This window comes from Zingiber officinale, chromosome 8B, assembly GCF_018446385.1.
Source record: "Zingiber officinale cultivar Zhangliang chromosome 8B, Zo_v1.1, whole genome shotgun sequence".
Classification (NCBI taxonomy): Eukaryota; Viridiplantae; Streptophyta; class Magnoliopsida; order Zingiberales; family Zingiberaceae; genus Zingiber; species Zingiber officinale.
Window position 1 is genome coordinate 83,163,131 of NC_056001.1, and position 26,380 is coordinate 83,189,510.

At 36.3% G+C, this 26,380-nt stretch overlaps 1 protein-coding gene and 1 non-coding gene across 2 annotated transcripts; one reads left to right on the top strand and one right to left on the bottom strand.

The window, feature by feature from the left end:
• Positions 1-18,264: 18,264 nt before the first annotated feature.
• LOC122018232 lies at positions 18,265-18,370 on the top strand. The gene has a single exon (XR_006121661.1). It is a non-coding gene; the product is annotated as a small nucleolar RNA R71 (small nucleolar RNA).
• Positions 18,371-22,953: 4,583 nt separating this feature from the next.
• Positions 22,954-24,014, bottom strand: LOC122016004 (VQ motif-containing protein 22-like). Its single transcript, XM_042573135.1, has one exon. The coding sequence runs from the start codon at positions 23,781-23,783 to the stop codon at positions 23,247-23,249; it is 537 nt and encodes a 178-aa protein (XP_042429069.1). The 5' UTR covers positions 23,784-24,014; the 3' UTR covers positions 22,954-23,246.
• Between the last annotated feature and the right edge of the window lie 2,366 nt (positions 24,015-26,380).

A 26,380-nucleotide genomic window follows, 5' to 3' on the forward strand; every position in this document is an offset into this window, starting at 1 on the left:
GTTAAGTTTTAATTATTTCAAGTTTATTAATATTATTATTAATAAATTTATTTATTAATTTATGTTTTAGTTTATAAATTTCAAGATTAATTGTTAAAGAAAATTAATTAATTAATTTGTGATTTCAAGTTTACTTAATTCATTTAGTTATGAATTTAGAGTTGATTTAGTTTTCCTTTAAGTTTACGATTTTAAGTTTTAATTATAATTTCAAAAATTAAGTTTTAGTTTAATTGAGTTTTAATTTAATTTTAGTTTTAATTAAGTTTTTTAATAATTTTAAATAAGTTTTAAAATCATTTAAGTTTTAAAATAATTTTAATTAAGTTTTAAAATAATTTAATTAAGTAGAAAATAATTTTAAATAAGTTTTAAAACCATTTTAATTAAGTTTTAAAATAATTATAATTAAGTTTAAATAATTTTAATTAAGTTTTTTATAATTTAAATTAAGTTTAAAAAAATTTTAATTGAGTTTAAAATTATTTTAATTAAGTTTAAAATAATTTTAATTAAGTTCAAAATAATTTTAAATAAGTTTTAAAATCATTTTATTTATGTTTTAAAATAATTTTAATTAAGTTTTGAAATAATTTTAAATATGTTTTAAAATCATTTTAATTAATTTTTAAAATAATTATAATTAAGTTTTTTAAAATAATTTTAATTAAGTTTTAATTAAGATTTAAAAATAATTTTAATTATGTTTTTAATTAAGTTTAAAATAATTTTAATTAAGATTTAAAATAATTTTAATTAAATTGAAAATGATTTTAATTAAGTTTGAAAATAATTTTAATTAAGTTTAAAATAATTTTAATTAAGTTTAAAATAATTTTAATTTAGATTTAAAATAATTTTAATTAAGTTTAAAATAATTTTAATTTAGTTGAAAATGATTTTAATTAAAATAATTTTAATTAAGTTTAAAATAATTTTAATTAAGATTTAAAATAAATTTAATTATGTTAAAAATAATTTTAATTAAGTTTAAAATAATTTTAATTATGTTTAAAATAATTTTAATTAAGTTCAAAATAATTTTAATTATGTTTTAAAATAATTTTAATTAAGTTTTAAAATAATTTTAATTAAGAGTAAAATAATTTTAATTAAGTTTTAAAATAATTTTAAATAAGTTTTAAAATCATTTTAATAATATTTAAAAAGTTTAAAATAATTATTTTAATAAGTTTTAAAAAGTTTAAAATAATTTTTTAATAAGTTTTAAAAATTTTTAAAAATTTTAAAATAATAAGTTTTAAAATAAGGTTTGATAATTAATTTTGAATTTAAGTTTGGATTAAAGTTTGATAATTAATTATGAATTTAAGTTTGAATTAGGTTTGATAATTAATTATGAATTTAAGTTTGAATTAGGTTTGATAATTAATTTTGTATTTAAGTTTGAATTAAGGTTTGGTAATTAATTATGAATTTAAATTTGAATTAGGTTTGATAATTAATTTTGAATTTAAGTTTGAATTAAATTTTGGTAATTAATTATTCGAGAAAGGTTATTGAACCCATGTTAGATTCAAAGTTAGCTTTGGGTTAATCAAGCAGGCGTCCTAAGGATAAGCTTTCAGTTTAGTGGCGAGGCATACGACCTACTTGGATATCATTAGACCACTTGCTGAAAGCTTTCCAAACTGTTCCAGCCCAAAAAGCATAATACTAAATTTTGGTCTAACTAGCCCATGTTTGACTGAGGTAGCTTCGGTCAGATCCACTAAGTCTAGTGCACCAGGTAGAATTCCATATTCAGCCTAGACATGCCTTCGACAAAGCTTCCTTGACGTACTATCATCCCAATCCATTCCGATGCTATGTTATAGGGTTTGGTAAACCTTTTTCATGTAATCGTTCTAAGCAGAAATAAACCTAGTCCTAAGTATTGAGTTTGGTTAATCAAGTTGGTTGTATTATTTTTCTACTTGCTCCCCCTGAGTCATAGCTTAGATAAGGTCTATCTAAGTAATGGATTCGACTCTTAGGGACCAAGTATAGATTTGGTTCAATTTGTTTGATTAAAAATTTTGTTTGGACCCATGCTTGGACTTGACTTCTATCTTTTTGACTAATTAAAGACAAATATGATTTGTTTGTTTGTTTAGGGTTGTAGCCAAGTCCTGATTTGTTGTGCACGACTCGTTGTGACCCAAGTACCATATTTAGACACTTGGATCCCAGTTCAAACTTTTCCAACATTTCCTTGAGTTGCTCGACTTGTCTTTTCAAGTTGGAATTTTCTTCCTCAAGTTTTGTAACTTGAGTCGAAGTTCCAACTTGAACTTGATTAGTCGAGTTACTCAAGTTAACTTGTTCCTTAAGGTGGTCTATTTCCTTAAGTAGCAAGTTATTTTGTTTTTCAGATTTTGTTAATTTTTTAAACAAGCATTTAATTACTTTCAACATTTCAGACTTCGAATTAAAAGTTACCTTATCGTGTCCTTTTGAAACTGATGCAAATCCATGGCTTATCTCAGACTCTGATTCATACTCATCTTCAGACTCGGATTCAGACTCTTCAGTCTTTGCCATAAATGCTATATGACTCAAGTGCTTTGGTTCTAGTTTTGTTCGGGGCTTAGCTTCCTTGTTTGGCCCTGCATACAAAGCTAACCCTTTCTTGGCTTGACTCAAGTTAGTCTTCTCATGAAATGTTAATTCAAAAAATAGTTCGTCTAATTTAATAATGGAAAGATCCTTCGCAAATTTATAGGCATCTATAATAGATGCCCATAAGGAGTTTCGAGGGAATGAGTTAAGTGTATACTTGATGATATCACGATTCTCGAGTTGATGGCGGAAGATATGTAGTCCATTAAGGATGTCCTTAATCCTCATGTGCAGTTGGCTACCGACTCACCATCTTGCATTTTAATATTTAGTAATGAATTTAATAAAAGATCACGCTTTATTACCTTTGTCTCTTTTGTCCCTTCATGTAGTTTGACTAAGTTATCCCACAACTCTTTTGCATTCTCGAAGGAGCCGACTCGTTTTAATTCTTCTTTTGATAATCCATATTGTAAAGTGTTGAGTACCTTTGAATCAATTTGTACTTTCTTCTTTATTTCTTCTGTCCATTCCTCTGGATTGTTGATTGGTGATGTATAGCCGCATTGGATAATGAGCCATTGATCAATGTCTGTTTTGAGAAAAACTTCCATCCTCTTTTTCCAGTATGGGAAATCGCTTCCATCGAATAGCGGAGGACGCACGGTCGAATATCCCTTAGATTGTGTCATTTGTTCTTTCACCAAAAGTTGAGAAACAAAAAAAAAGTTTCCAAGACTCTCGTCTTGGGATTAGTAGTGCGGGAAAAAAATATAAGAAAAAAATTCTGAAAGAAAAAGAAAAGGAATAAGTGAAAAGAAAAAGTTTTAAAAGTGCTATGAAAAACGGTTAAGTAATTTCAGAGCTAACGAGGCTCTGATACCAATTGATAGATCGATAAAGTGCGATAGAGGGGGGTGAATATCGCGCTCTTTTAAAAACTTTTCTTTTCGTATTTCAAAACAATTCGAGTAAGCAGCGGAAAATATAAAGAGACAAGTTCGTTTATTTCGTTCAGAGCCTAGCTCGACTCCTACTCGAAGGCTCGCAGTCCTTGACTGCACCGATCAACAATCCACTAAGATTCTTCTTCCCGAAAATCTCGGAAAGAAGTAATGCATATAAAATACAATAATATAAGATAGTAGCAAGTCTACTATCTTATATGAGTTTAAGTGCAATACAAAAGTAAAGTATACCGACAGTATGTGAAAGTTGAAGCTCGGTCGGCACTTGCTTGCGTGTAGAAGAGTTGTAGAGCAATAGCACGAACAATAGCAGCTAGCACAAAGATTGGCTTTGAACTCGAACAGTCTACCTAAGCCCTGGACCTCGAGCTCTCTTTTATAAGAACCTTCGACGTTCGATCGACCGATCCTTGGGTTTGGTCGACCAAACTCTCTCCATTCCTTCTGTGCTGAGATTCGTTGAGATATGATCTTCGAGCATTAACTGATATTTAATGGTTCGGTCGACCGATAACCTTGTTCGGTCGACCGAACGGTGAATTTCCCTTCTTACCGAGATTCGCACTTAATGCTCCATTAATGCTTTTATTGGTTCGGTCGACCAAACCTCATTTTTGGTCGATCGATCATGCTGTGATACCATGTTTGTGAGCCTGATCTGTTTTTCCATTTTTGCCTGTTCGATCGACCGAACCTTTTTTCAGTCGACTGATAAAATGCCTTGATCGGTTGACTGAACCTCCTGTTCAGTCAACTGAACCCTTGGTAAATTGAAGGTTTCTGAGTGCTGGTCGCGTGGACGCTGACAGAGCCTGATTCTGAGTTCTGAGTCAAAAGTTATGACCATTTGAAGTCCAAGGGGTCATATGATTCTACAACACAAAGTTAGTTTGATATAACAATAATATTCCTGTCAAACAAAGTTAGCACAGTTATAATACATGAATAGTAATATGCATGAGTATAACAGTTAGGACTGTCTTGATCTCAACTTGGAAACCTTCTCGATTTCTTCAGTTGGATTAACGACCTTAGGTTGTTCCCTTCAGGAACCCGACCTCACTGTCGCTCCTCCAATTATTTACCTCAACCTACCTGCCAAACATTAGGTCCTCCAGACCTGTTTGGACTTTACTGTCTGGCCATGACTAGGGCTTTCCTAATTGAGTAAATAGCCTTCACACTTAGCCAAATCATCAGATCATAACAAGACTTAACTTGAAGCTTTGACAACATCAAAACTCAGGTTTGATTCTGGTGCACCTTGCACCAACAATGAGAATACGGGACTAAAAGATAAAGACACTTGAAATAAGAATTGAAAAGAAATTTTCCAGAGCTTAATCTAGGCAGATGTCAGAATTAAATCTAGGCAAAACTTTATAGGAAATGCAGAATTGGAAAGTGTAAGTATACTAGGCAAAACTTTAAAGGAAATGCGGAATTGGAAAGTGCAAATATACTAGGCAAAACTTTAAAGAAATGCGGAATTGGAAAGTGCAAACATACTAGGCAAAACTTTAAAGGAAATGCGGAATTGAAAAGTACAAGTATAATAGGCAAAACTTTAAAGGAAATACGGAATTGGAAAGCACAAATATACTAGGCAAAAACTTTAAAGGAAATGCGAAATTAGAAAGTGCAAGTATATTATGCAAAAATTTAAAGATAATGCAGAATTGGAAATTGCAAGTATAGAAATAACAATTTTCTACACCCACCTTTTTTTGTTTCTTTTTTTTCTATTTTCTTTTTCAAATTTCGGCCTCTTTTTTGTCCAAAAATATTTTTTATTGGGATTTTGGCCTTTTTGCTGAATTTTTTTTAAAAATTTTGGCCTTTTTTTCTGAAAATATTTTTTTAATTTCGACCTTTTTTTGCCAAAAATATATATTTTTAAAATTTTGACCTCTTTTTTTTGCAAAAAATAATTTGATAGCAACAAGACAAATAAAACTCACTAAGATCGAGATGATAATGATAAGCAGATAATGTTGAACAAATAGACCATCTCAATGCTATCTCAATGATAGTAGATAAAATTCTTGGATTGCTTTCACCTTTTCTTCATCCATCTCAGTGCCTTTAGCACTAACAACAAAACCAAGAAATACAACTTTCTCTATACAAAAGGAGCATTTATTAAGGTTAGCAAAAAGCTTTTCTTTTAACACACTCAAAACTGAACTTAAATGTGTCACATGCTCTTTTAAGTTTTTTCTATAAATCAAAATATCATCAAAATACACAACTACAAATCTACCTAAGAAAGCATGCAAAACATGGTTAATCAAACGCATAAACGTGCTAGGAGCATTAGTTAAACCAAAAGACATTACTAACCATTCATATAAGTCATGCTTAGTTTTAAAACTAGTTTTCCATTCATCACCTTCATTCATCCTAATCTGATGATACCCACTCCTAAGATTAATTTTTGTGAACACACAAGAACCATGCAATTCATCAAGTATATCATCAATCCTAGGAATTAAATGGTGATACTTTACTATTATGTTGTTGATGGCTCGACAATCCATATACATCCTCCATGTTCCATCCTTTTTGGGAACTAGCAGCACAGGCACGGCGCAAGGGCTCATGTTTCTCGAACATACCCCTTCTCCAGTAATTAATTAACTTGCCTCTGAAGTTCCTTTGCTTCCTCAGATTGCTTCTATAGACAGGTCGATTAGGAATGGATGCAACGGGTAAGAAGTCAATTTGGTGCTCAATTCCTCTAGTCGGAGGTAAACCATGCGGAACCTCTTCAGGAAAGACTACCTTGAATTCTTATAAGAGAGAAACAATAACACTAGGCAAAGAATCGTTAAGGTCATTAGTGCTCAAGAGTGCCTCCTTATACAAAAGAATAAGGGGTGGCTAATTTAAAAACAAAGCTCGTTTTGATCTCACTTTTTTTTTTGCATAAAAGCTATTTTTCTTCCTCTCTCCTTTTTTTCCTTTCCCACTCCTTTCGGCTCTTTCATCTCATTTTCTTTTCTCTCATCTTTTTTTTCCTCAGTTTCTTTTCTCTCAATTTTTTCCTCATTTTTTTTCCTCTCTTCTTTTCATTTGTTTTTTGTAATCTCAACTAGCCCTCCATAACTTGTCTTGGAGTCAATGGTACAAGAATAATATGTTGCCCCTTTAGAGTAAAAGCATACCTATTTGTGAGGCCATTATGTGCTACCTTTTGATCAAATTGTCAAGGTCTTCCCAATAATAGATGGTATGCATGCATGGGAACCACATCACACAACAGCTCATCTTCATATTTGCCAATGGAAATTGCTACCAAGGCTTGCTTGTTACCTTGATTTCACCACAATCGTTTAGCCACTGGAGTTGATAAGGACGAGAATGTTTCCGAGTTGGTAGTGACAATTTCTCCACCAAATTAGTACTTGTCAGATTGGTACAACTCCCCCAATCAATAATAACACTACAAACCTTATTATTAACAAAGAAACAAGTATGAAACAAGTTCTCCCTTTGATTACCTTCTTCCTCCTAAGCTTGTAGATTGAGAACTCGTCGGGCCACCAATAAGTCACCAACAACAGCATGTTGCTCATCATCACTGTCCTCCTTTTGTGGCACTTCTTCAATCATTTCATCCTCATCTTCTGACTCAAGTTCACCTTGGGCATTTACTACCATCACCCTTTTGTTCACACATTGACTGGCTAAATGACCGCATCCTTGACATTTAAAACACTTGATATCATGAGTTTTGGAAGAAAATGACTTGTGATTACCTTGAGTAGCAGATGTTGCAGGTTTGGGCTTCTTGAAGAGTTCAAACTTTGTCTTATTTTGCAGTTGTTCGTCCTTTCTTGGAGCTATCCACCATGTGCCATTAGTAGTCATTGGTTGTCCCTTCCTGGCCAATCCTCTACTCTTGAGTTGTTCTTCCACTTTTAGTTCTTGGTGGACCATGTTCGACAACTCTACATAATGCTGCAATTTAACAATATCACCAATTTCTGGGTTTAAACCATGTAAAAACCTAGCCATGATGGCTTCCCGATCTTAATAGACATTAGCTCGCATCATGGACAACTCCATCTCCTTGAAATATTCATCCACACTTTTGGAGCATTGAGATAACCTTTGAAACCATTGATATAAGATTCTATAATAATGGTTGGGTACAACCCTCCTTCTCATGAGCACTTTCATGTTCTCCCAAGTGGATACAGGTTGCTCTCTATTCCTTCTCCAAGCATAATCAGTGAATTCAATGGCAGCTAACTTCACCTTTTTAAGCTCTGAAAAATTATGACAGTCAAACACCATTTCCATCTTAGTTTCCCATTCCAAGTAAGCTTCTGGGTCATTTCTCTCTTGGAAGGTTGGAATCTTCAGCTTAATCCCTCCTAAATCATTATTTCTTCTAGGCCCATTTATATCTCGTCGATATTCAATCCTGCCCCGGTTGTAGTTTTGCTCATGAAAGTCTTATTGGTTAGTCCTAGGAAGATCGTATCGGTTCCACTGTACAAAAATTTTGTACAAGTGTCGAACTTATTCTAATAACCTATTGTGTTCTTTAAAAATTAAATTTGGAATCGCAAACGGAACTTAACATTATTGATTCCAAATTTAACTTATCTATAGACTTGGATCACAAACGATGCTTAACATTATTGATCAAAATCCACCTATGTTATAAATTCAATTAAATATTAATTTCAGAAATCGGCTTCCAGGTTAAATATGGCGAGGCACTAGGCCTTCTTGGATATGGGAGCAATCACCACTTCCTAGACAAAGCCTTTCAATGAAATCTAATATTTAATTTCCTTATATAACCCTAGGTTTAACCAAAAGGAACAATCGAATCACAAATTCGAAAAACAAAAAAAAAACACAAACTTGAATCACAAATTCGAAACCTAGAATTATATGCCTCTTGTGTTTGGAATTCATACAAAGAAAAACTAGTATGATGCGGGAAACAATTACTAGTTATACCTTTCTTTGTATGCAATGACCTCTTGATCTTCTACTGTATTTCTCTTCTTATCCCGGACATCGTGTGGGCGATGATCTACCGAGACGAGAACCACCCAAGCTCCTTCTTATCCAAGCTAGTTTCGGCCACCATAAAAAAACTCCAAGAGTGTGAGGTTCGGCCACCACCACCAACCTCAAGGGATGCTAGAAACAAAGCCTCCTACCCAAGATCCGACCACCTTCCAAGCTCCCAAGGATGAAGAGGTTCGGCCAAGGAGAAGAAAGAAAAAGGAGAAGGGAGAATAAGAAGGGTCGGCCACACCAAGGAAGAGAGGAGGAGAATAGAATGGAGTTATTACCCATAAAGGCACCCCTACCCCCTCTTTTATAATCCTTGGTCTTGGCAAATAAGGAAAATTTATATAAAAACTTCCTTATTACTTTGCCATGAAAAGGAAAATTTAATTAATTAAAACCAATTTCCTTTTCTTAAATCCACATGGTCGGCCACCTCATTGCTCCAAGCAAGGAAAATTTTAACACAAAATTAAAACTTCCTATTTGTTTTCGGAAATTTTAAAATAAAAATTTCTCTAATAATTTATCCCTTCATGGTTTGTTATAAAAGGAATTATATAAATTAAAATTTCTCTATTAAAACATATGGATGATTTCCAAAAAGGAAAGTTATCTTTTAAAATTAAAATCTTCCTCTCAATATACAAATAAGGAAAGATATCAAATCTTTTCTTAATCTTTTGTAGAAACTTATAAAAGGAAAATTTATAATTTTAAAACACTCTTTTAAATCATGAACATGGTTACAAAAAAGGAAAGTTTTCTCAAAAATGAAAATCTTCCTTTCAATCTACAAATAAGAAAAGATATCAAATCTTTTCTTAATCTTTTGTAGAAAACTATAAAAGGAAAGATTTATAATTTTAAAACTCTCTTTTAAAACCATGAAATCCACATAAGAAAAATTATAAAAATTAAAACCCTTTTAATTTGATGTGGCCGGCCACACCAAGCTTGGGTTCAAGCTAGGGCCGGCCACACAACTTGGCTCATCTCTTTTACTTGGCCGGCCCAAGCTTGGGTTCCAGCTTGTTTGGTCGACCCCATTAGGATGGGTAAGAAGGTGGGTAAAAGTGGGTATAATATTTTATAAGTAAGAGGCTACGATAGGGACCGAGAGGAAGAATTGGTTTTGGTCTTCCGATGAAATTAAGCTTCCCGTGTTCGTCCCAAACACCCAACTTAATTTCATCAATAATAATTCATACCACTAAAGAATTATTATTGAACTACCGCACCAATCCTAAATTACATTTTAGGCTCCTTCTTATCATGACTGTGTTAGTCTCCCTGTGTTTAAGATGTAGAATGCCCACTAATTAAATGAGTTACTGACAACTCTCTTTAATTAATATCTTAGTTCAAGAGTAGTATCACTCAACCTTATTGTCATGTCGGACTAAGTCCACCTGCAGAGTTTAACATGACAATCCTTATGAGCTCCTCTTGGGGACATTATCAACCTAGATTACTAGGACACAATTTCCTTCTATAATCAACAATACACACTATAAATAATATCATTTCCCAACTTATCGGCCCTTTTGATTTATCAAGCTAAATCTCACCCTTTGATAAGTTAAAGAAATGAATACTAAATATATGTGCTTATTATTATATTAGGATTAAGAGCACACACTTCTATAATAACTAAGGTCTTGTTCTTTAATTAAGTCAGCACAAAAAGAACTTACCTTAAATGGTCCTGCTCAATACACTTAGAGTGTACTAGTGTAATTTATTAGTCAAGATAAACCAATACCTAATTACACTACGACTATTATAATGGTTTGTTCCTTTCCATCTCAGTCGTGAGCTACTGTTTATAATTTATAAAGAACCGACAACATGAACTTCTGTGTGTGACACCATACACCATGTTATCTACAATATAAATTAATTGAACAACTACACTTAACATATAAATGTAGACATTTTTGACCAATGTGATTCTTTATTTCAAAATAAATGTTTACAAAAGCTAGGCTTTTAGTATACACTCTAACAAGTCTTCCACCAAGCACTTCATCTTCTTCGACATCAAACCCTTGAGCATGTCTTCGTTGTGATATAGTAGAATGGTCTTGTTGATGTCTTCTTGGTGTCCCATCTTCCACTCGATCTAACCTCTCATGGATATATTCTAATTCAACCCTCATCATCTGCTACATTTTCTCTATCAATTCTTGCAATTACAGGTTCAGAAGTTGCCTAGCCCCCTCATTTGCTCCATCTTCCTGGTTGTTGGACATGTCTGTAAAAAAATAAAAGAAAACCTCACAAGCACTCAACTCACGTTTGGGTGGTAGGCTCTCAATTGATGATATCTCTTAGTTCTTAATCAAACTCTAGAACAAATCAAAATATCACGTAACAATTCAAAATATACCATTGAAGCTTATGATGATAGATTAAGAGAAAAATGAAAGAGTAGAAGTTTGAGAGTAATAAGGGAAACAAGAAATGGATTGTTGAAGATAATCACTTCGATTTGCACAAGCAACTCCTTTTTTTTTACTGAGTTTTCTTTCTTTTCTTTTTTTCTGACTTTTTTTTTTTTTTAAGAATAGACTTTTCTTTTGAAGAATAGCAAGTAAAGATAGATTTAGCACTTGCCTTTGAACCAAAGTTCTGATACCAGATGATACGAACCCCACCAACAAATGTGATGGAACCTGAGACAACGATGGATAGAACCCCAAGAACTAGAAGACAATAGTGCGAGTCTTCACCCGTAACCAAGAACTGGCATGAACGAAGCCTACGAAGGAAAAGGAAATGCCACACCAAGGGTGATAAGTGTCAATGGGTTGAATGCCACGAGAGTAAACTCGATAAGTTCACAAGTCCTTTCAAGAACTAAGAGACCACACAAATCTCACTAAAACTAAGTTACTTCATATGAAGATGTCCTTCCTGTAGGGATCTAGTGCGCTAACACGTGAAAAGCCCAGCGAAAAATTTAAACTAGATCCTCTCCAAAAGATCCATGCGAAGGAGAAAAACACATATACTAAGTTTGATTAGATGTTATACCTTTGATGCGTGCCCTTCGCAATCTAGGCAGCAACTTTTTTTCTTTAGATGCAGATCTCAGCGCGATCAAGCGATCGCGCCTCTATGGTATCCACACGAACACAACTTCAGAGAAGAACCACCTTCTTGTGCTAGCAAGCAAGAGTGGCTCGGCCAAGAGGAAGAAGGAGAGGAAGACCAAGAGTCTCATTTTTCATCTCTCATGAAAAATTCAACCAAAAACCTATTTATATTCATCCAATGAATACCAAAGGTCATATATCTTTTGATCTTCCTTCATGAATTGATCTTAATCATCTTTCATGAAGAGTCTTTTGGTCTTCCTTCTAAAATTCAAATCAATATTTGAATTCTTCATGAGTCAATGGTCATTTTCGAATTGACCTTTCATCTTCCTTGGTGAATTCAAGTTCACCCAATGAGTCTAACTCATTGAACCTTATCAATCCAAATTGATTTCATGAATCTAATTAGAATTAAACTCAATCCAATAATTGGATTCAATTTAGTTTAACTCAATGAGTTTAATTTGGATTAAACGTCTATATGTTTTCCTCTTAATGGGTTGGATTATTATATTGGATTAACCATTAATCCAATAACCCAATAAGCCTAATCATCTCACAATTGGCTCTTAGAGCTAATACTAACAATCTCCCACTAGCACTAGGTGCCAATCATTACAAAGATGACACAAACACTTTAGATTAACTCATTAATCTTAAGATCCTCAGTATTTTAGCTAAACTTCTTTGTGTGTGACCCAATAGGCTCTCATAACGTTGACAATGTATCCAAATCAATATTTTAGATACATAACCAATGAGTGGCATCTAGCAAGGTATCATTGCTACCCAAGTGACGAGAATGTCGAGATCCGACTTAGTCTTTCTATGTCTATTATCTTGTATAAATTGGTCCCTCTATCCTTGATATCTAGATTGATCAATGAAGCATAAACTGTATCATCCTCTTATCAATCTTTATGTATCTTGATCTCTTAGTAGACTATGGAGGAGTGTTAAGCATAGGTGTTTTTTCGGACTCCACCATAGAAGCTGAGTATGTGGCAGTCTTTGAGACAGTCATAGAAGATGTATGACTTAGAAACTTTATGATGGACTTAGATGTGATTCCTGGTTTGCCCAAAATTATTTGGTGCAGTAGCAAACTCGAAGGAACCATGAGCCCATAAGACAAGTAAACACATAGAGCGCAAGTACCACCCAATACGAGACATTGTATAACGAGGAGAAGTTGTTGCCGCCTAGATTGCATCAGATGATAACCTGGGAGATCCTTTCACTAAGGCCCTTAAGGCAAGAGCTTTTGATGGGCATGTTGAAGGGTTGGGAATCAGATGTATGATAGCGTTTATGGCAGCATAGTCTTTTAGTATAAGTGGGAGATTGTTAGAGTGTATACTAAAAGCCTAGCTTTTTGTATAAACATTTAAGAATCACATTGATCAAATGTCTACATTTATATGTTAAGTTTAGTTGTTTAATTAATTTATATTGTAGATAACATGGTGTGTGGTGTCACACACAGAAGATCATGTTATCAATCCCTTATAAATTATAAACAGTAGCTCACGACTAAGATGGAAAGGAACAAACCATTGAGTGTATTGAGCAGGGTCATTTAAGGTAAGTTCTTTTTGTACTGACTACATAAAAGAATAAGATTACACTAGTACACTTTGAAAATTACACTAGTACACTTTGAGTGTATTGAGCAGGGTCATTTAAGGTAAGTTCTTTTTGTACTGACTACATAAAAGAATAAGACCTTTATTATTATGGAAGTGGGTGCTCTTAATCCTGATATAATAACAAGCGCATATATCTAGTATTTATTTCTTTGACTTATCAAAGGGTGTGATTTAGTTCGATAAATCAATAAGCCCGATAAGTTGTGAAATGATATTATTTATAGTGAGTGTTGTTAATTATAAAAGGAAATTGTGTCCTAGTAATCTAAGTTGATGATATCCCCAAGAGGAGCTCATAAGGATTGTCATGTAAACCCTGCAGGTGGACTTAGTCCGACATGACGATAAGGTTGAGTGGTACTACTCTTGGAGCTAGATATTAATTAAGTGAGTTGTCAGTAACTCATTTAATTAGTGGGCATTCTATATCTTAAACACAGGGAGACTAACACACTCATGATAAGAAGGAGCCCAAAATGTAATTTGGGATTGGTGCGGTAGTTCAATAATAATTCTTTAGTGGTATGAATTATTATTGATGAAATTAAGTTGGGTGTTCGTTGCGAACACGGGAATCTTAATTTCATCGGGAGACCAAAATCAATTCCCCCTCTCGGTCCCTATCGTAGCCTCTTATTTATAAAGTATTATACCCACCCATACCCACCTTCTTACCCATCCTTATGTGATCGGCCAAGCCAATCCAGCCCAAGCAAGGGTCGGCCAAGACATGGCTTGGATGGGATGAAGTGTGGCTGGCCCTAGCTTAAGTCCAAGCTTAGGTGGCCGGGCACAATAAAATTAAAAGGATTTTATTTTTTAAAACTTTTCTTATGTGAATTCCATGGTTTTAAAAGAAAGTTTAAAATTTAAATCTTTCCTTTTATAGCTTTCTACAAAAGATTAAGTGAAAGGTTTGAAATCTTTTCTTATTTGTAGTTGAATGGAAGATTTTAATGTTTGATAAAACTTTCCTTTTTTAACCATCCTCATGATTTTAAAGAGAGTTTTAAAATTAAATCTTTCCTTTTATAGTTTCTACAAAAGATTAAGAAAAGATTTGATATCTTTCCTTATTTGTAGATTGAGAGAAAGATTTTAATTTTAAAGATAACTTTCCTTTTTGGAAATCATTCACATGTTTTAATAGAGAGATTTTAATTTATAAAATTTCCTTTTATAACCAACCATGAAGGGAAAATTAATAGAGAAATTTTTATTTTAAAATTTTTAGAAACAAATTAGGAAGTTTTAATTTTGTGTTTAAAACTTTCCTTACTTGGATGATTGAGAGGTGGTCGACCACATTGAGTTTGAAAGGGAAATTTTTTATTAAACTTTCCTTTCATTGGCTAAGAGAATAAGGAAGTTTTTTTTATAAAATTTTCCTTATTTGTCAAGACCAAGGAATATAAAAGAGAGGGTAGAGGTGCCTCACCTCATAACTTACGTCCCGAACCAAAGATCCCCCTATGAATAGGGTTCTTGACCCTTTTATAAGCTAGGGCACGGGCGCCGCACGGCCCATGCCACAGCCGTGCGAGATCCGTACGTCCCACTGCATCCTCCCTTTGGGTTGAGTGGCATGGCCATGCGGGATCGGACGACCGTGTCTTCCTTCTATTTTGGCCACACTGCACGGCTGTGCCAATTGGCACGGCCGTGTGGATCTGGGACTCTACCTCTAGGGCATGGCTGTGCATGATTGCACGCCCGTGCACTGCTTGGTTGCGGTCGTGGGGGCGGGGGCACGGCCATGCAGGTTTGCACGGTCATGCATGGATCCTCCTCTATTTGGCCGCACGGCCGTGCAAGAGTTGCACGACCATGCCATGTTCTTCCTCTGTTTGGCCACACAACCGTGCGAGGTTGCACAACCGTGTTCTCTGCCTCGTTCCGGTCCGTCAACAATTGCTATTTTTGCTCCGAAAGTTGTCCCTGTCAACACAAAACATAACAAAGAACATATCTCCGAGCAAAAGAGTATTCATGATAAGCATGTGATAAAAGAGATGATCATGTAAAGAATATATACGTATAAAGCAGTGAATGTGCATTAAAGCATGCATAAACGATCATAATATTTACACACATCATACCCCTAGACTTGAACCTTTGCTTGTCCTCAAGCAAAACATGCAATCTTGATTTATGTGCGTAGATGGCATTTAATAACCTCTAATGAATCAATATAAACCTATCATATAGTTTCATTGATGAGCATGATACAAGCATTATTTGAGTGTGGCCTAAGTAGAAGTTCTCTATGCTTAGTGTAATAAGTGGCTTAACTTTTTCAAGTGTCAATCTCTAAGCCTAGTCAATTTTTCATTTAACTGTGTTCCTCATACTTCCGGCGATAGGCACTTACCTGCCACACGCAAGGTTCATTCCACTCAAAAATGCTATGCATCATCTATACAAGGTCTCAAAGGAATATTTAGGATCAAGAGAAACATAATATTCATTTTTCCAGTAACCTAACTCGATCTCAAAGGGGTGAATTGCTAGTTTCCATTCACGATAACTATTTTTTTATCCCTTAATTTTTTTTTCTTCTTTTCTTTTTTTTTATTGTTTGCAAAGTATCAAACTTGAACAAACTTTTATCATTTTTTTTTATATTGATTTTTCCAAATGAGCTTACTTGATCTGAGTTTATCCAGTAACCAAAATGTAGTTGAGAGGTCACCATAGAAGGAAGAGTACTAGTCCAGTTTTATGAATCATGACTATTTTCAAAAATATCTACTATCAAAGTCAAGCATAATGTGAAGTGATCCTAAAACTAGGCCAACATTCAAATTCTTCTAGTAATAACAATGCTCACTTCATGCTACTATGGATAGGAAAATAAAGATCAATAGGCATACTAGCATACCAAATCACACAATATAAATATCTAGATGAAACGTGCTAGTATTTTGCATTAAGGAACAAATAATCATGATGTGATGAATGATACAACTAGCAAATTTTATTAGGCAAAAAGAAGTATGCAAAAGCAAAAACTAAACTAAACCAAATGCATTTAATGCATCCCCCCAGACTTAAACTTTTCATTATCCCAATGAAAACTAAAAACAATGTGGAGGAGATTTAAAGTAGGAGAAGTTGCCAAATGATGTGTGGCAAATGCCCATGTCATTAACTTCTCCACCATGTAGTTGCACTCCTCCTAATCTTTAAGTCCTATAAAAGAAAGTAGACAACAAAAATTAAGTAGAGGATACATGCTTATTATAAAGAAATAAATGAAACTAGAAAACTAAACTAATGAATGAAAACAAAGAAAATGAACTTGGGTTGCCTCCCAATAAGCGCTTGTTTAAGGTCATTAGCTCGACCACCTCATTAAATTCATTAAAATCTCGCTCTGGAGGGGTAAGATATTTAAACACCCTTCTACTAAGGGTTCTTATTATGAGGAGAGTTTTCATCAAAGGAGCTACAGAGTAAAGTATAACTCTCTCCATCTTCGTCTTCTTTGAAGTTCTTTCAGGTGGTCGAACACGGTTCAAATCGAGCTTCCAATTATAGGCCCCATGAGAATCTGCACACCCAAAAGAAAAACATACTTCTCTCAAGCATGCTATATTAGAAGGAACTAGAATCGTATTAGTGTGAACTAAATATGTATCAATAATTGAATCACATCCAACAAAATAAATTATAGGTACTTCTATAAAATTTTCCAAAAGATCACTAGAGATACTAACCTTGCCTTACCGAGTGATACCTGAAAGTTCTAAACATGTGGATGTGACCTCTTCTGAATTAAATGATGGTTCTAGCTCTGGCTTAGGTGGTGGTGCAAGTAAAGGTGGTGATTCTTGGACTCTGCCTCTATTGCACAAGTCCCTACACATTGGCCCACAACATGTTCAATCCTTGCAACTCTCATAATCTCAGAAGGTTGTGTGGGTAAAGGAGGTGATTATTGAGATGTTGCTTCCACAACACAGCTCCCTACACTTCCTTTCATAACATCATCATCAACACAAGTATCAAAAAATAAACCAACACCAATATCCTCAATGGGAGAATCATCTATAGGAGAATCACTAACTTTATTTGCAGTTTTAAGTGGATCTACCACGTCGCATTCATCGTCTGAAAATTCAATTTCATCATAACACCTTGTAAACCCAGAAGGTAAATTTGAAAACTTGTTATCCACTACATTATCATCACAATCCTCATTTGAAGAGTCCTCATCTTCATATACATCCAGAAATCTACACTCAACCATATTAGTGTCACAGAATTTGCCAAAGTCTTCATTTTCATTGATCCTTACTAGCCTTTGTGGAAAAGGAATCTTTAATGATGGTCTTGGGAAAGGTACTTCCTTTTCCCCATATTCCCTTTGAGCTTGCAGATGAGGCCCAACTTGCTTATCTAGTGTAGGTGTGATCAATCGTTGAGGGAAAGGTACTTGTGGCCTTTGGGAACTTCCTGGAGTAATGAAACTAAGTTCTTGAGGTCTTCTATTATTCTTCTCCTCAATTCTAAACAAATCCTTCTTCAGTAGTTCTTCATGATTCTTGTCACTTCTCAACTTAAAATTATTATCATTTACACTAGATCTTGTTTGTGTAGGAGGAAGGTCTTCCTTGAACCATTTTGAAACTATGCTATTAATCTTTTCCCCCAAATGTTTGAACTCCTCATTCTGTGACACGTGAATTTCAACATTCTTGGGAGGTTGAACTGCATTTTGTTTGACAGACTCTCTTGTATATATGGCTTCTACTTCTTGAATTTCTGAGGGAGATTCCATCCAACTTTTGCTTGACCATTCATGGAGGTTCAATGCTACTTGATCAATCAATGTATATGATTCGTCTACACTTTTGTCCATACAAGAACCTCTAGCTGATGAATCTAACAAACACTTATCTGAGAAAGAAATTCCCCTATAGAATATGTAGTCATTTTTCCAAACCATGATGAGGGCACTATCTTTGTAGACTCTTGAATCTGTCCCATGCTTCAAATAATGATTCTTCATATGCCTGAGCAAAATTTGTCATGCAATTCCTCATATAAATTGTTATACTTGGAGGGAAAAAATGATCTAGAAATTGTTTCTCCAATTGTTCCCAACTTGTGATGCTTTGAGGATGGAGAGAATATAACCAAGTTCTTGCTTTATCCTTGATACTAAAAGGAAATGCCATCAACTGAACTGCATCTGCTGACACTCCTTCACAATTCACCATATCACAAAGCTCTAGAAATGTCTCAAGGTGCAGATAAGGACTTTCTGATACTTCTCCTCCAAATTTGTGACATTGTATCATGAAAATTAACTCTGGGTCTAGCTAGAAATTTTCTGCTTCAATATGAGGCTGCACAATGGGAGATAAAAATCTTGCAGAAATGGGTGCAGAGAAATCTCTTAAGAACTTGCTTGACATGTTAGTGCTCATGGTATCTAAAAAAAATTATGAGAAAATAACAAAAATAAAAAATTAAAGACAAAAATAAAATGCTATATGAAAAGTAAGAAAGAAAATGCAGAATTTAAATTGCAAGAAAAAAAGTGCAAATTTTTTTTTTAATTATGAAAATAGAAAAACAAAAACTATTCACAAGTCTAGATTAACTAAATTGTTAATCTACTAATGTTAATGTGAACAGTACCCGGCAACGGCGCCAAAAACTTATTACAATTCCGCAAATGCACGGATTCGTCGTCAGTAATATATAAGATTGTCAAACCACAGGAACTATTGATTAAGCACTAGAGATGTCGCAAAGTAAGTTATCTAGATGGTCGAAAGTTGGCTTTAGCGCTTGCAAACTAATGAGAGTGATTGAAGAGAGAAAGAGAAGGATGAGAGAATCGATCTTGGAGGGAATTGAGCTTTGGGAAATGGATTCTAGGATTTCGGTTTCGTTGTGGTGGAACCTGATGCATCATGTTCTATCTTTTACTCATCGTCAATCAACATACCTTCGTCGAAAGTTAAAGCCACTATCCTTAAGTACTAATAAGAGAAGATCCCTGTGAAATCCTGTTACGGTTAACCCCTGTCACTAGGGCGCCTCGGTAGATCACAAGAATACAAATCTAATCGGTAACATTAGGAATAGAGATAGGGGTTTGGTTTGGTCTCTTACTTCCTTGTGGAGAAGTTGCCTCTCCTTTCAAGGGAATATCCTAGATGTCCATGAATGGGTTATCCTGTCACTAGGGCCCCACGGGTATACGATCTAAGATCCTCTCTTTACGAAATTAGCAATTCCTACACAATCAATTAACATGACAAGGCAACAAGTCTCATGCATATCAAATAGAAACGAAGCAAGAGAAATCATCCAACGAGTAAAGGTACAAACATGAGTCTTACATCAAACCCTATCCAAAATTACTCCCTACATCCATAGAAAAGGAGATCTACTCCATTGTGAGGGAAGAATAACCCCAAAACATAAAGTAAAGCATACTTACAACCCTTAATGTGAGAAGAAGGGGAAGAAGAGATGCTTACTGAGGTCTTCGATGTCTTAGGGATGCCTCCTTACTCTGGAGATGGATGGAATGTCAAGGGATGATGGTGGATGAAGCTCTAGGGTTTCTCCCGAAGGGGAAAACCCTTTCCCAATGAGAGGGATAAAGTCCCGAACCAAAGATCCCCCCATGAATAGGGTTCTTGACCCTTTTATAAGCTAGGGCACGGGTGCCGCACGACCCGTGCCACGGTCGTGCGAGATCCGCACGGGTCACTATATCCTCCCTTCGGGTTGAGTGGCACGACCATGCGGGATCGTACAGCCATGTCTTCCTTCTATTCTGACCGCGCTGCACGGTCGTATCAATTGGCACGGCCGTGTGGATCTGGGACTCCGCCTTTGGGGCACGACCGTGCAAGATTGCACGCCCGTGCACTGCTTGGTTGCGGTCGTGGGGGCACGGTCGTGCAGATTTGCAAGGCCATGCATGGATCCTCCTCTGTTTGGCCGCATGGCCGTGCAAGAGTTGCACAGTCGTGCCATGTTCTTCCTCTATTTTCCACACGGTCGTGCGAGGTTACACGACCGTGTTCTCTGCCTCGTTCCGGTGCGTCGACAATTGTTATTTTTACTCCAAAAGTTGTCCCTGTCAACACAAAACAGAACAAAGAGCAGATCTCCGAACAAAAGAATATTCATGATGAGTATGTGATAAAAGAGATGCTCATGCAAAGAATATATATGTATAAAGCATTGAATGTGCATTAAAGCATGCATAAATGATCATAATATTTACGCACATCACCTCACACCCTGACGGTACGTAAACCCGATGCTCCTAGTCAGTTAGAACTCTCGATCAGCCAACTCCTAACCAGCGTCTGGACTATCTTTCGATAACCTCGGCCTTCCAAGGTTCAGACCAGGTGTTATACCCGGCTGTGTTAGCGTGTACACTTATGTGTCAAGACACTCCTTATATATTTTATGGATAATTATTTAATAAAGGTAAGAATTTATCATTAATTATTTACTTTTCTGTACGTATATGATTAATGATAAAATCCCATAGATTAATGGGTATATTAATCTGAAAATCGTCCTTGATCGGATAGATATCTAGAGGGGGCATGGATATCTAGATCAACGCTGAGTATGACTAGGTCGAGATAGACCGAGCGATGGATATCCATGTTGTACTTGGAGGTGCCTTGAGTTTAGAGGTACACTGGACACGACCCACTCAAGAGGAGACCACCACATATTAAGCATCATTGGTTATTCCTCTTATGAACTAGTGTAACTGATCTTTTGACTTGAGACCTTCATTTATTCTATACATGGAGTTATGTGCTTTGACGCCGTTAAAAGCAGTCTTTAATCGGATTATGATTAATACTGTAGTTAGGTGTATGACAAATCGTAGAGAGAATAGTGTTGAGTCAATAGAGGATTCATCGCTATCTTTGATTAGGAGTTAACATCTTGGCCACTTGATAGAGATATTGGTGACTCGAAATCCATGGTCATGGGAGGAATGATTTATCATTCAAGAGAAGTCTATTATATCTTGGAAATCAAGTAAAATAATTAATTTAGTAATGATGCATAATGTATCAAATTAATTGAGATGTAGGCTTAGATGAAGAGATTGAATTACACAATAATCGGTTCATGGTGGTTTACAGTTTATGATTGATATTAATTTTATCACGTTGGGTGGCTAAAAATTACCTTAGTCTGTGTATGGATTTACACTACCTTCGTGTATAAAGCCTAGAGGGTCTCATGCATAGCACGTAGACATGAACATTAATGGTATCGGAAGTTAGTCAGGATTAAGATCAAATATGGATTTATTTGATACAAAGAAGAGAGAATTCGAATAGCTAGAATCATGATGATTAATGGATAATTCGAAGAGTTATCATATGATAATTAATGGAGAAGTTGAAAAGTTATCATAATGAAGCTCATAAATGAAGAATTTATGGAGGCTATAACTCTTCATCTTCCTAATTAATGAAGATCATAAATGATGAATTTATTGAGAACTTAACTCTTTATATTCCTTGGAGGCTATAAGTAACCATCCTCAAAAAGATTCAAGAGCAGATTTTGTTCTCTCCATTTCTCCCTCGTCAACTTCTCTGTTTTCTTCCACCGGAAGAGATCGGTAGTGCTTCCAAGGCTTTGTCGATCCAAGAGGCTATCACCTAACGGATCGTGTCAAGTTCGTGATCTAGTGCGCGTGGATACCTCTAGAGGAGTCACACGTGGGGCTCTTATCTTTCGAGTGATATCATTCAAGACTATCAAGGACTTGAGGTATGTTTTTATGTTACTTTTGTGTAATACTATATGTACCACGAAAAGATCCATGATTTATTATATGTCTTCCGCTGCCCTCCGATCCCAACAGGCTGGTCATCCAGGGCTGCCCTATTCCTTCCTTGTTAGGATAGAAATCGCTACAGGACAACAATGTCAGATAATCGTAACCGTCTGTTAAAGAATAACTGCCAAGTGTCAGGGAATATTCTAACGGTCTGTTATCACCTGCGAATGGAACCTTCCTTCAAGCTATAGGAGGACGCCACGTGTCCTTCATCACCCAGCAAGTCCTGACACCTGACATTCTCTTACATTAGTCAGGATCCAGAAGGTACACACTGTCATATAAAAAAGAAGGACCTCACCCTTTTGCAGATACGCTCTCTCGCACATTTACACTTATCTTCTACTTTTCTTTTTCGTACACTGTTCTTCTGGGGAAAAAGTGTCTGACTTGAGTATCGGAGGACCTGCTCCGAGGACTTTTTCCTTGGTTTCTGACCTCTAACGCCCTTGTGTCTGTCTGAGCGTGCGTAGAGCTCAGGTACTGCCGGTGCAATCCTCGTCGTCCGTCAGCACCACATGAGAGTCCATTTTCGGAAGCACATACAAGAAAGACATCTCAGTCGTCCCTCTGTCAACGTCCACACCAACTCACCCGTCCTTCGTCTGAGTCAAATTCCGGACAAGATCATATGAGTTTCATTTTTTTTTTTAAGTGCTTTGAAAGTCACTTGGCTATAAGTTTTTCTTCTTCTAATTACGTTGTGCAGTTTAGTTTGACAATGAAGTATGTTGAAGCATGGCATAATAAGCGTGTTAGATTGTTTAGTGCCATAAAATAAATTGGCGCATAATCTTTAAGCATTCCACATTTCTTCAACTACAAGCATGATTTTAATGAAAAATAAGGCCATCTATTCCTTATTGCTTATACGAGAAATTGAGGGTTCATAACTATGTAACTAACACGATCTGGAATATGCTATGAACTTCCAACTATACCATCGTTAATTTATGTCATTTAAGACTTATATAATTAGGTTAAACAAAATCTAACTTCATAATCATGATTGACCAAGGCAAATGAATAATGCACCGGCCATGCATTATTAATAATGCCATTCACCCTACCGCCATCGGAAGTTGCCACTGTCGATATTGGACTGGTCCGGAGCTAGGCCGTACAAAAAGACGTCGCCCATCTCCGAACTAGTTGGGTTGGAATGATTGGGGTGGTGAAACACTTCATTTGCCTCCGGGAATTGGAGGTGCTGCTGCTGATGCGGCGCCGGCGGCTGGAACTGCAGTTGCGGCTGCTGCATGAACAACTGTGGCCGCGGGAATCGCACCGTGGGCGGAGTCATCACGGAGGCCGGAGGGGCGTCGTGGAAGCCCTGCTGGTACTGCGGACCTGTTGGAAAGCCGGTGAACTGCTGCACCATCGCGCGGAAGTTGGCGGTGTCAGTGTTTAGCAGCGTCACCGGCGTCTTCCTCGAAGCCCTCGTTCGCCGCCTCGCCGGCCGTGCCACCCTCCCGTCCGACGACGCGGCCACCAACACAGTGGAATCCGTCGTGCGATCGAGCGGAGGAGGCTGGGAGGCGTTGCGCCCGGTGAAGGGGTTCCATCGGTCCGGGCCGGAGGGGGCCTCACTCGTCGCTACCATCTCTAAACTTGCGCGAGAGAGGAAAGGAAGAAGAGGTGGCTAGTTTATAATACTTATGCCAGGAGGAAGAATGAAGGCTGGCCGATCGAGGTACTAGAATGGTCGTCTACTTCGTTGGCTCGACGGCCGTGATGAGGCCGGGTGCGAGATCGGTTTGACCATTCGGAAGGAGGGAGGAGAGTTCGAGGAAGCATCGCGGTTGATGTGCACTGGGGCCGGGCGTGCCGTCACATGTGAAAAAGGCAGTGGATTGGCGGGTGATGGTGCCGCCTCATTTGTAAGGTGTTTGATTCTAAAGCCGGAGCGCTCTCGGAGCTATGAGACACGTCGATAATTGATTTATTATGATGATTATTTTTGATAAAAAAAGAATGAGGTATCCAATTTGTTGAGCGGTCAGACAGCAAACCTTATTAGTCAAAATGGTAGGCAAACTGCAAGCCGAATCCTTTCGCCCATGATTGAGACTGACAAGGCGATGACAAACCCATTCGTAATTACCGCACGTGTTCCAATTCATCCGCGCCATCCACATCCGGTCCCCGGTCGAATTAAACTCCAGCCGATCCAAATCAACGAAACCCGCCAATCAGACTAGTGAACCTGTTCGGTCACGCGTAGCTGCTCATGTTATGAGTGTCGAAAGCATGAGGGATGCATGACGCTCGGCGCCGGGATGATGGGGTTGGAAGAGTCAAAGTAGGGGCCACTTGTATTCAACAGGGAAGTTTGACTGGGTATTATCAACTGGATGGGTAGGACCACCTATATATATAATTTTTAAAAAATTATTATTATTATTATTGTTATTTTCCTTTCTCACTTAGCAGTACGTTGAATGAGCTTAAGGCTGCCGGTAGAATTGCTGCTACTTCGATATTGAAGGGAATAGTGTTTTTTTGTTTTTTTTTATGGTGCTTGTTAAGCAGATGAGGAATCTTTGGATGAATTAAATTAGGTCGGATTAATGAGTTAGGAAGGTAAGACTGGTAGAGTGGCACTTAATCACTACCGTCAACGGAATGAGAGAGGAATTAATGGTCAATGGAAGAGTTTGGATGCCACCTGCTTTCTGGGCAGCCTGCCCGACATCAGTATTTAGCTGGATGTTATGATTACCGTATGGCAATTCTGTCCATCTAAAATATGAAATACACAATACATAAATATGTAAAACCCATAATAATCTTGTGAGATGATCTTGATCTTCACTTAATACGGGAAGAATGATCATGATACAAGGTCGAAAACCTCTTCTTTTGTTCACAAATCAAATCCCAATCTCACAAGATGTTCTCCTTTACTGATTGCTTCGATCACCTCTAACTCCATTTTTTCTTCCGATTGCTCTTGAACGTTTTTAAAAGAGTATCCATTGATCTTGTAATTGGTGCTTTAACTACACATAATGGAGGAAGATGAAGGTGAATGACTAGCCCTTCATCTTCCTATTATTGCGAATATTACAATGTCTAACATCTCTCATTCATCCAAGTCAATCCATAAAGATTATCTTATCACAAAAATCATGTAAGTCACATAAACTATATGATGATCAAGTCATTAATACTAGAACAAAAAACTAATTAGTCACAAAAACCAAATAAGTTCATTCAATCCATACTTTAGGAAAAATGGTTCGTGTGATAGTAAGCACACTGAACAATTATTATTAAGAAGATTGTTACACCTTACATATCTGCTCTATAGAATAAATCAAAGGCATTAATGGCTTGCCTTTACCCCAGATTAAATCATTTATATCATTATAAACATCTCTAATATCTTATAATGACTATTATGTCAATAGCATGTTCAACATTTCCAATTCAAAATAATTATTCACAATTACATTTTTATGTATTGATCCTGTCTGAGAGATGAAGAGATGGCGCGTTGGTGACGATGACTTGATCATTGACGAAGTGAAGACCTTCGAGAAGGCGATTTCCTTCAAATCCTGTGCACACTCAGACGATCTAACAAAACGTTAGTGACTAAAGACCAAGGAAAGAATCCCTGACAAGGTCCTCCGATGCTCAAGTCAGTACGATCTTCGACGAGTGAAATGAAGAACAATAGTGGATACGCGCAAGTGTACAGGTTTCAGATGAAGATGATGAGTACCTTGCCAACAGAGAGGATCCCCCTTTTCATTTATATATCACCTCTCACAACCTCCGTGATCATGAGGTGGCATCATGCGCCAGAGTTTGTCAGGTGATAAAAAAAGTATAGTTTGGATGATATGTAGTAACAGTTTGAGGAATCATTTTTCTACCCATAAATGTACCTCTTTTATCGTTTATAGCTTAGACCCTTGATGAAATTGTCGAGGGAGTATGCCATCATAGCTAACTTTCGTAGGAACCACCCAAGGAATATGATGTGAATCCAAAAAGAAAGATATCTTAAGAACCCACAACGAATAGAAGAAAAAAGAAATAAAGAACTAAATCGATAAGATTGATGAAAAGAACCTCGACCCAATACTTAGGAAAGCATGAACCTTGGTATAGAAGATGGTAGACGCTACAACCTTAGGATGGAGGTTGATAAGTCTTCGAACGCCACAAGAAAATACCTTGATAAGTTCT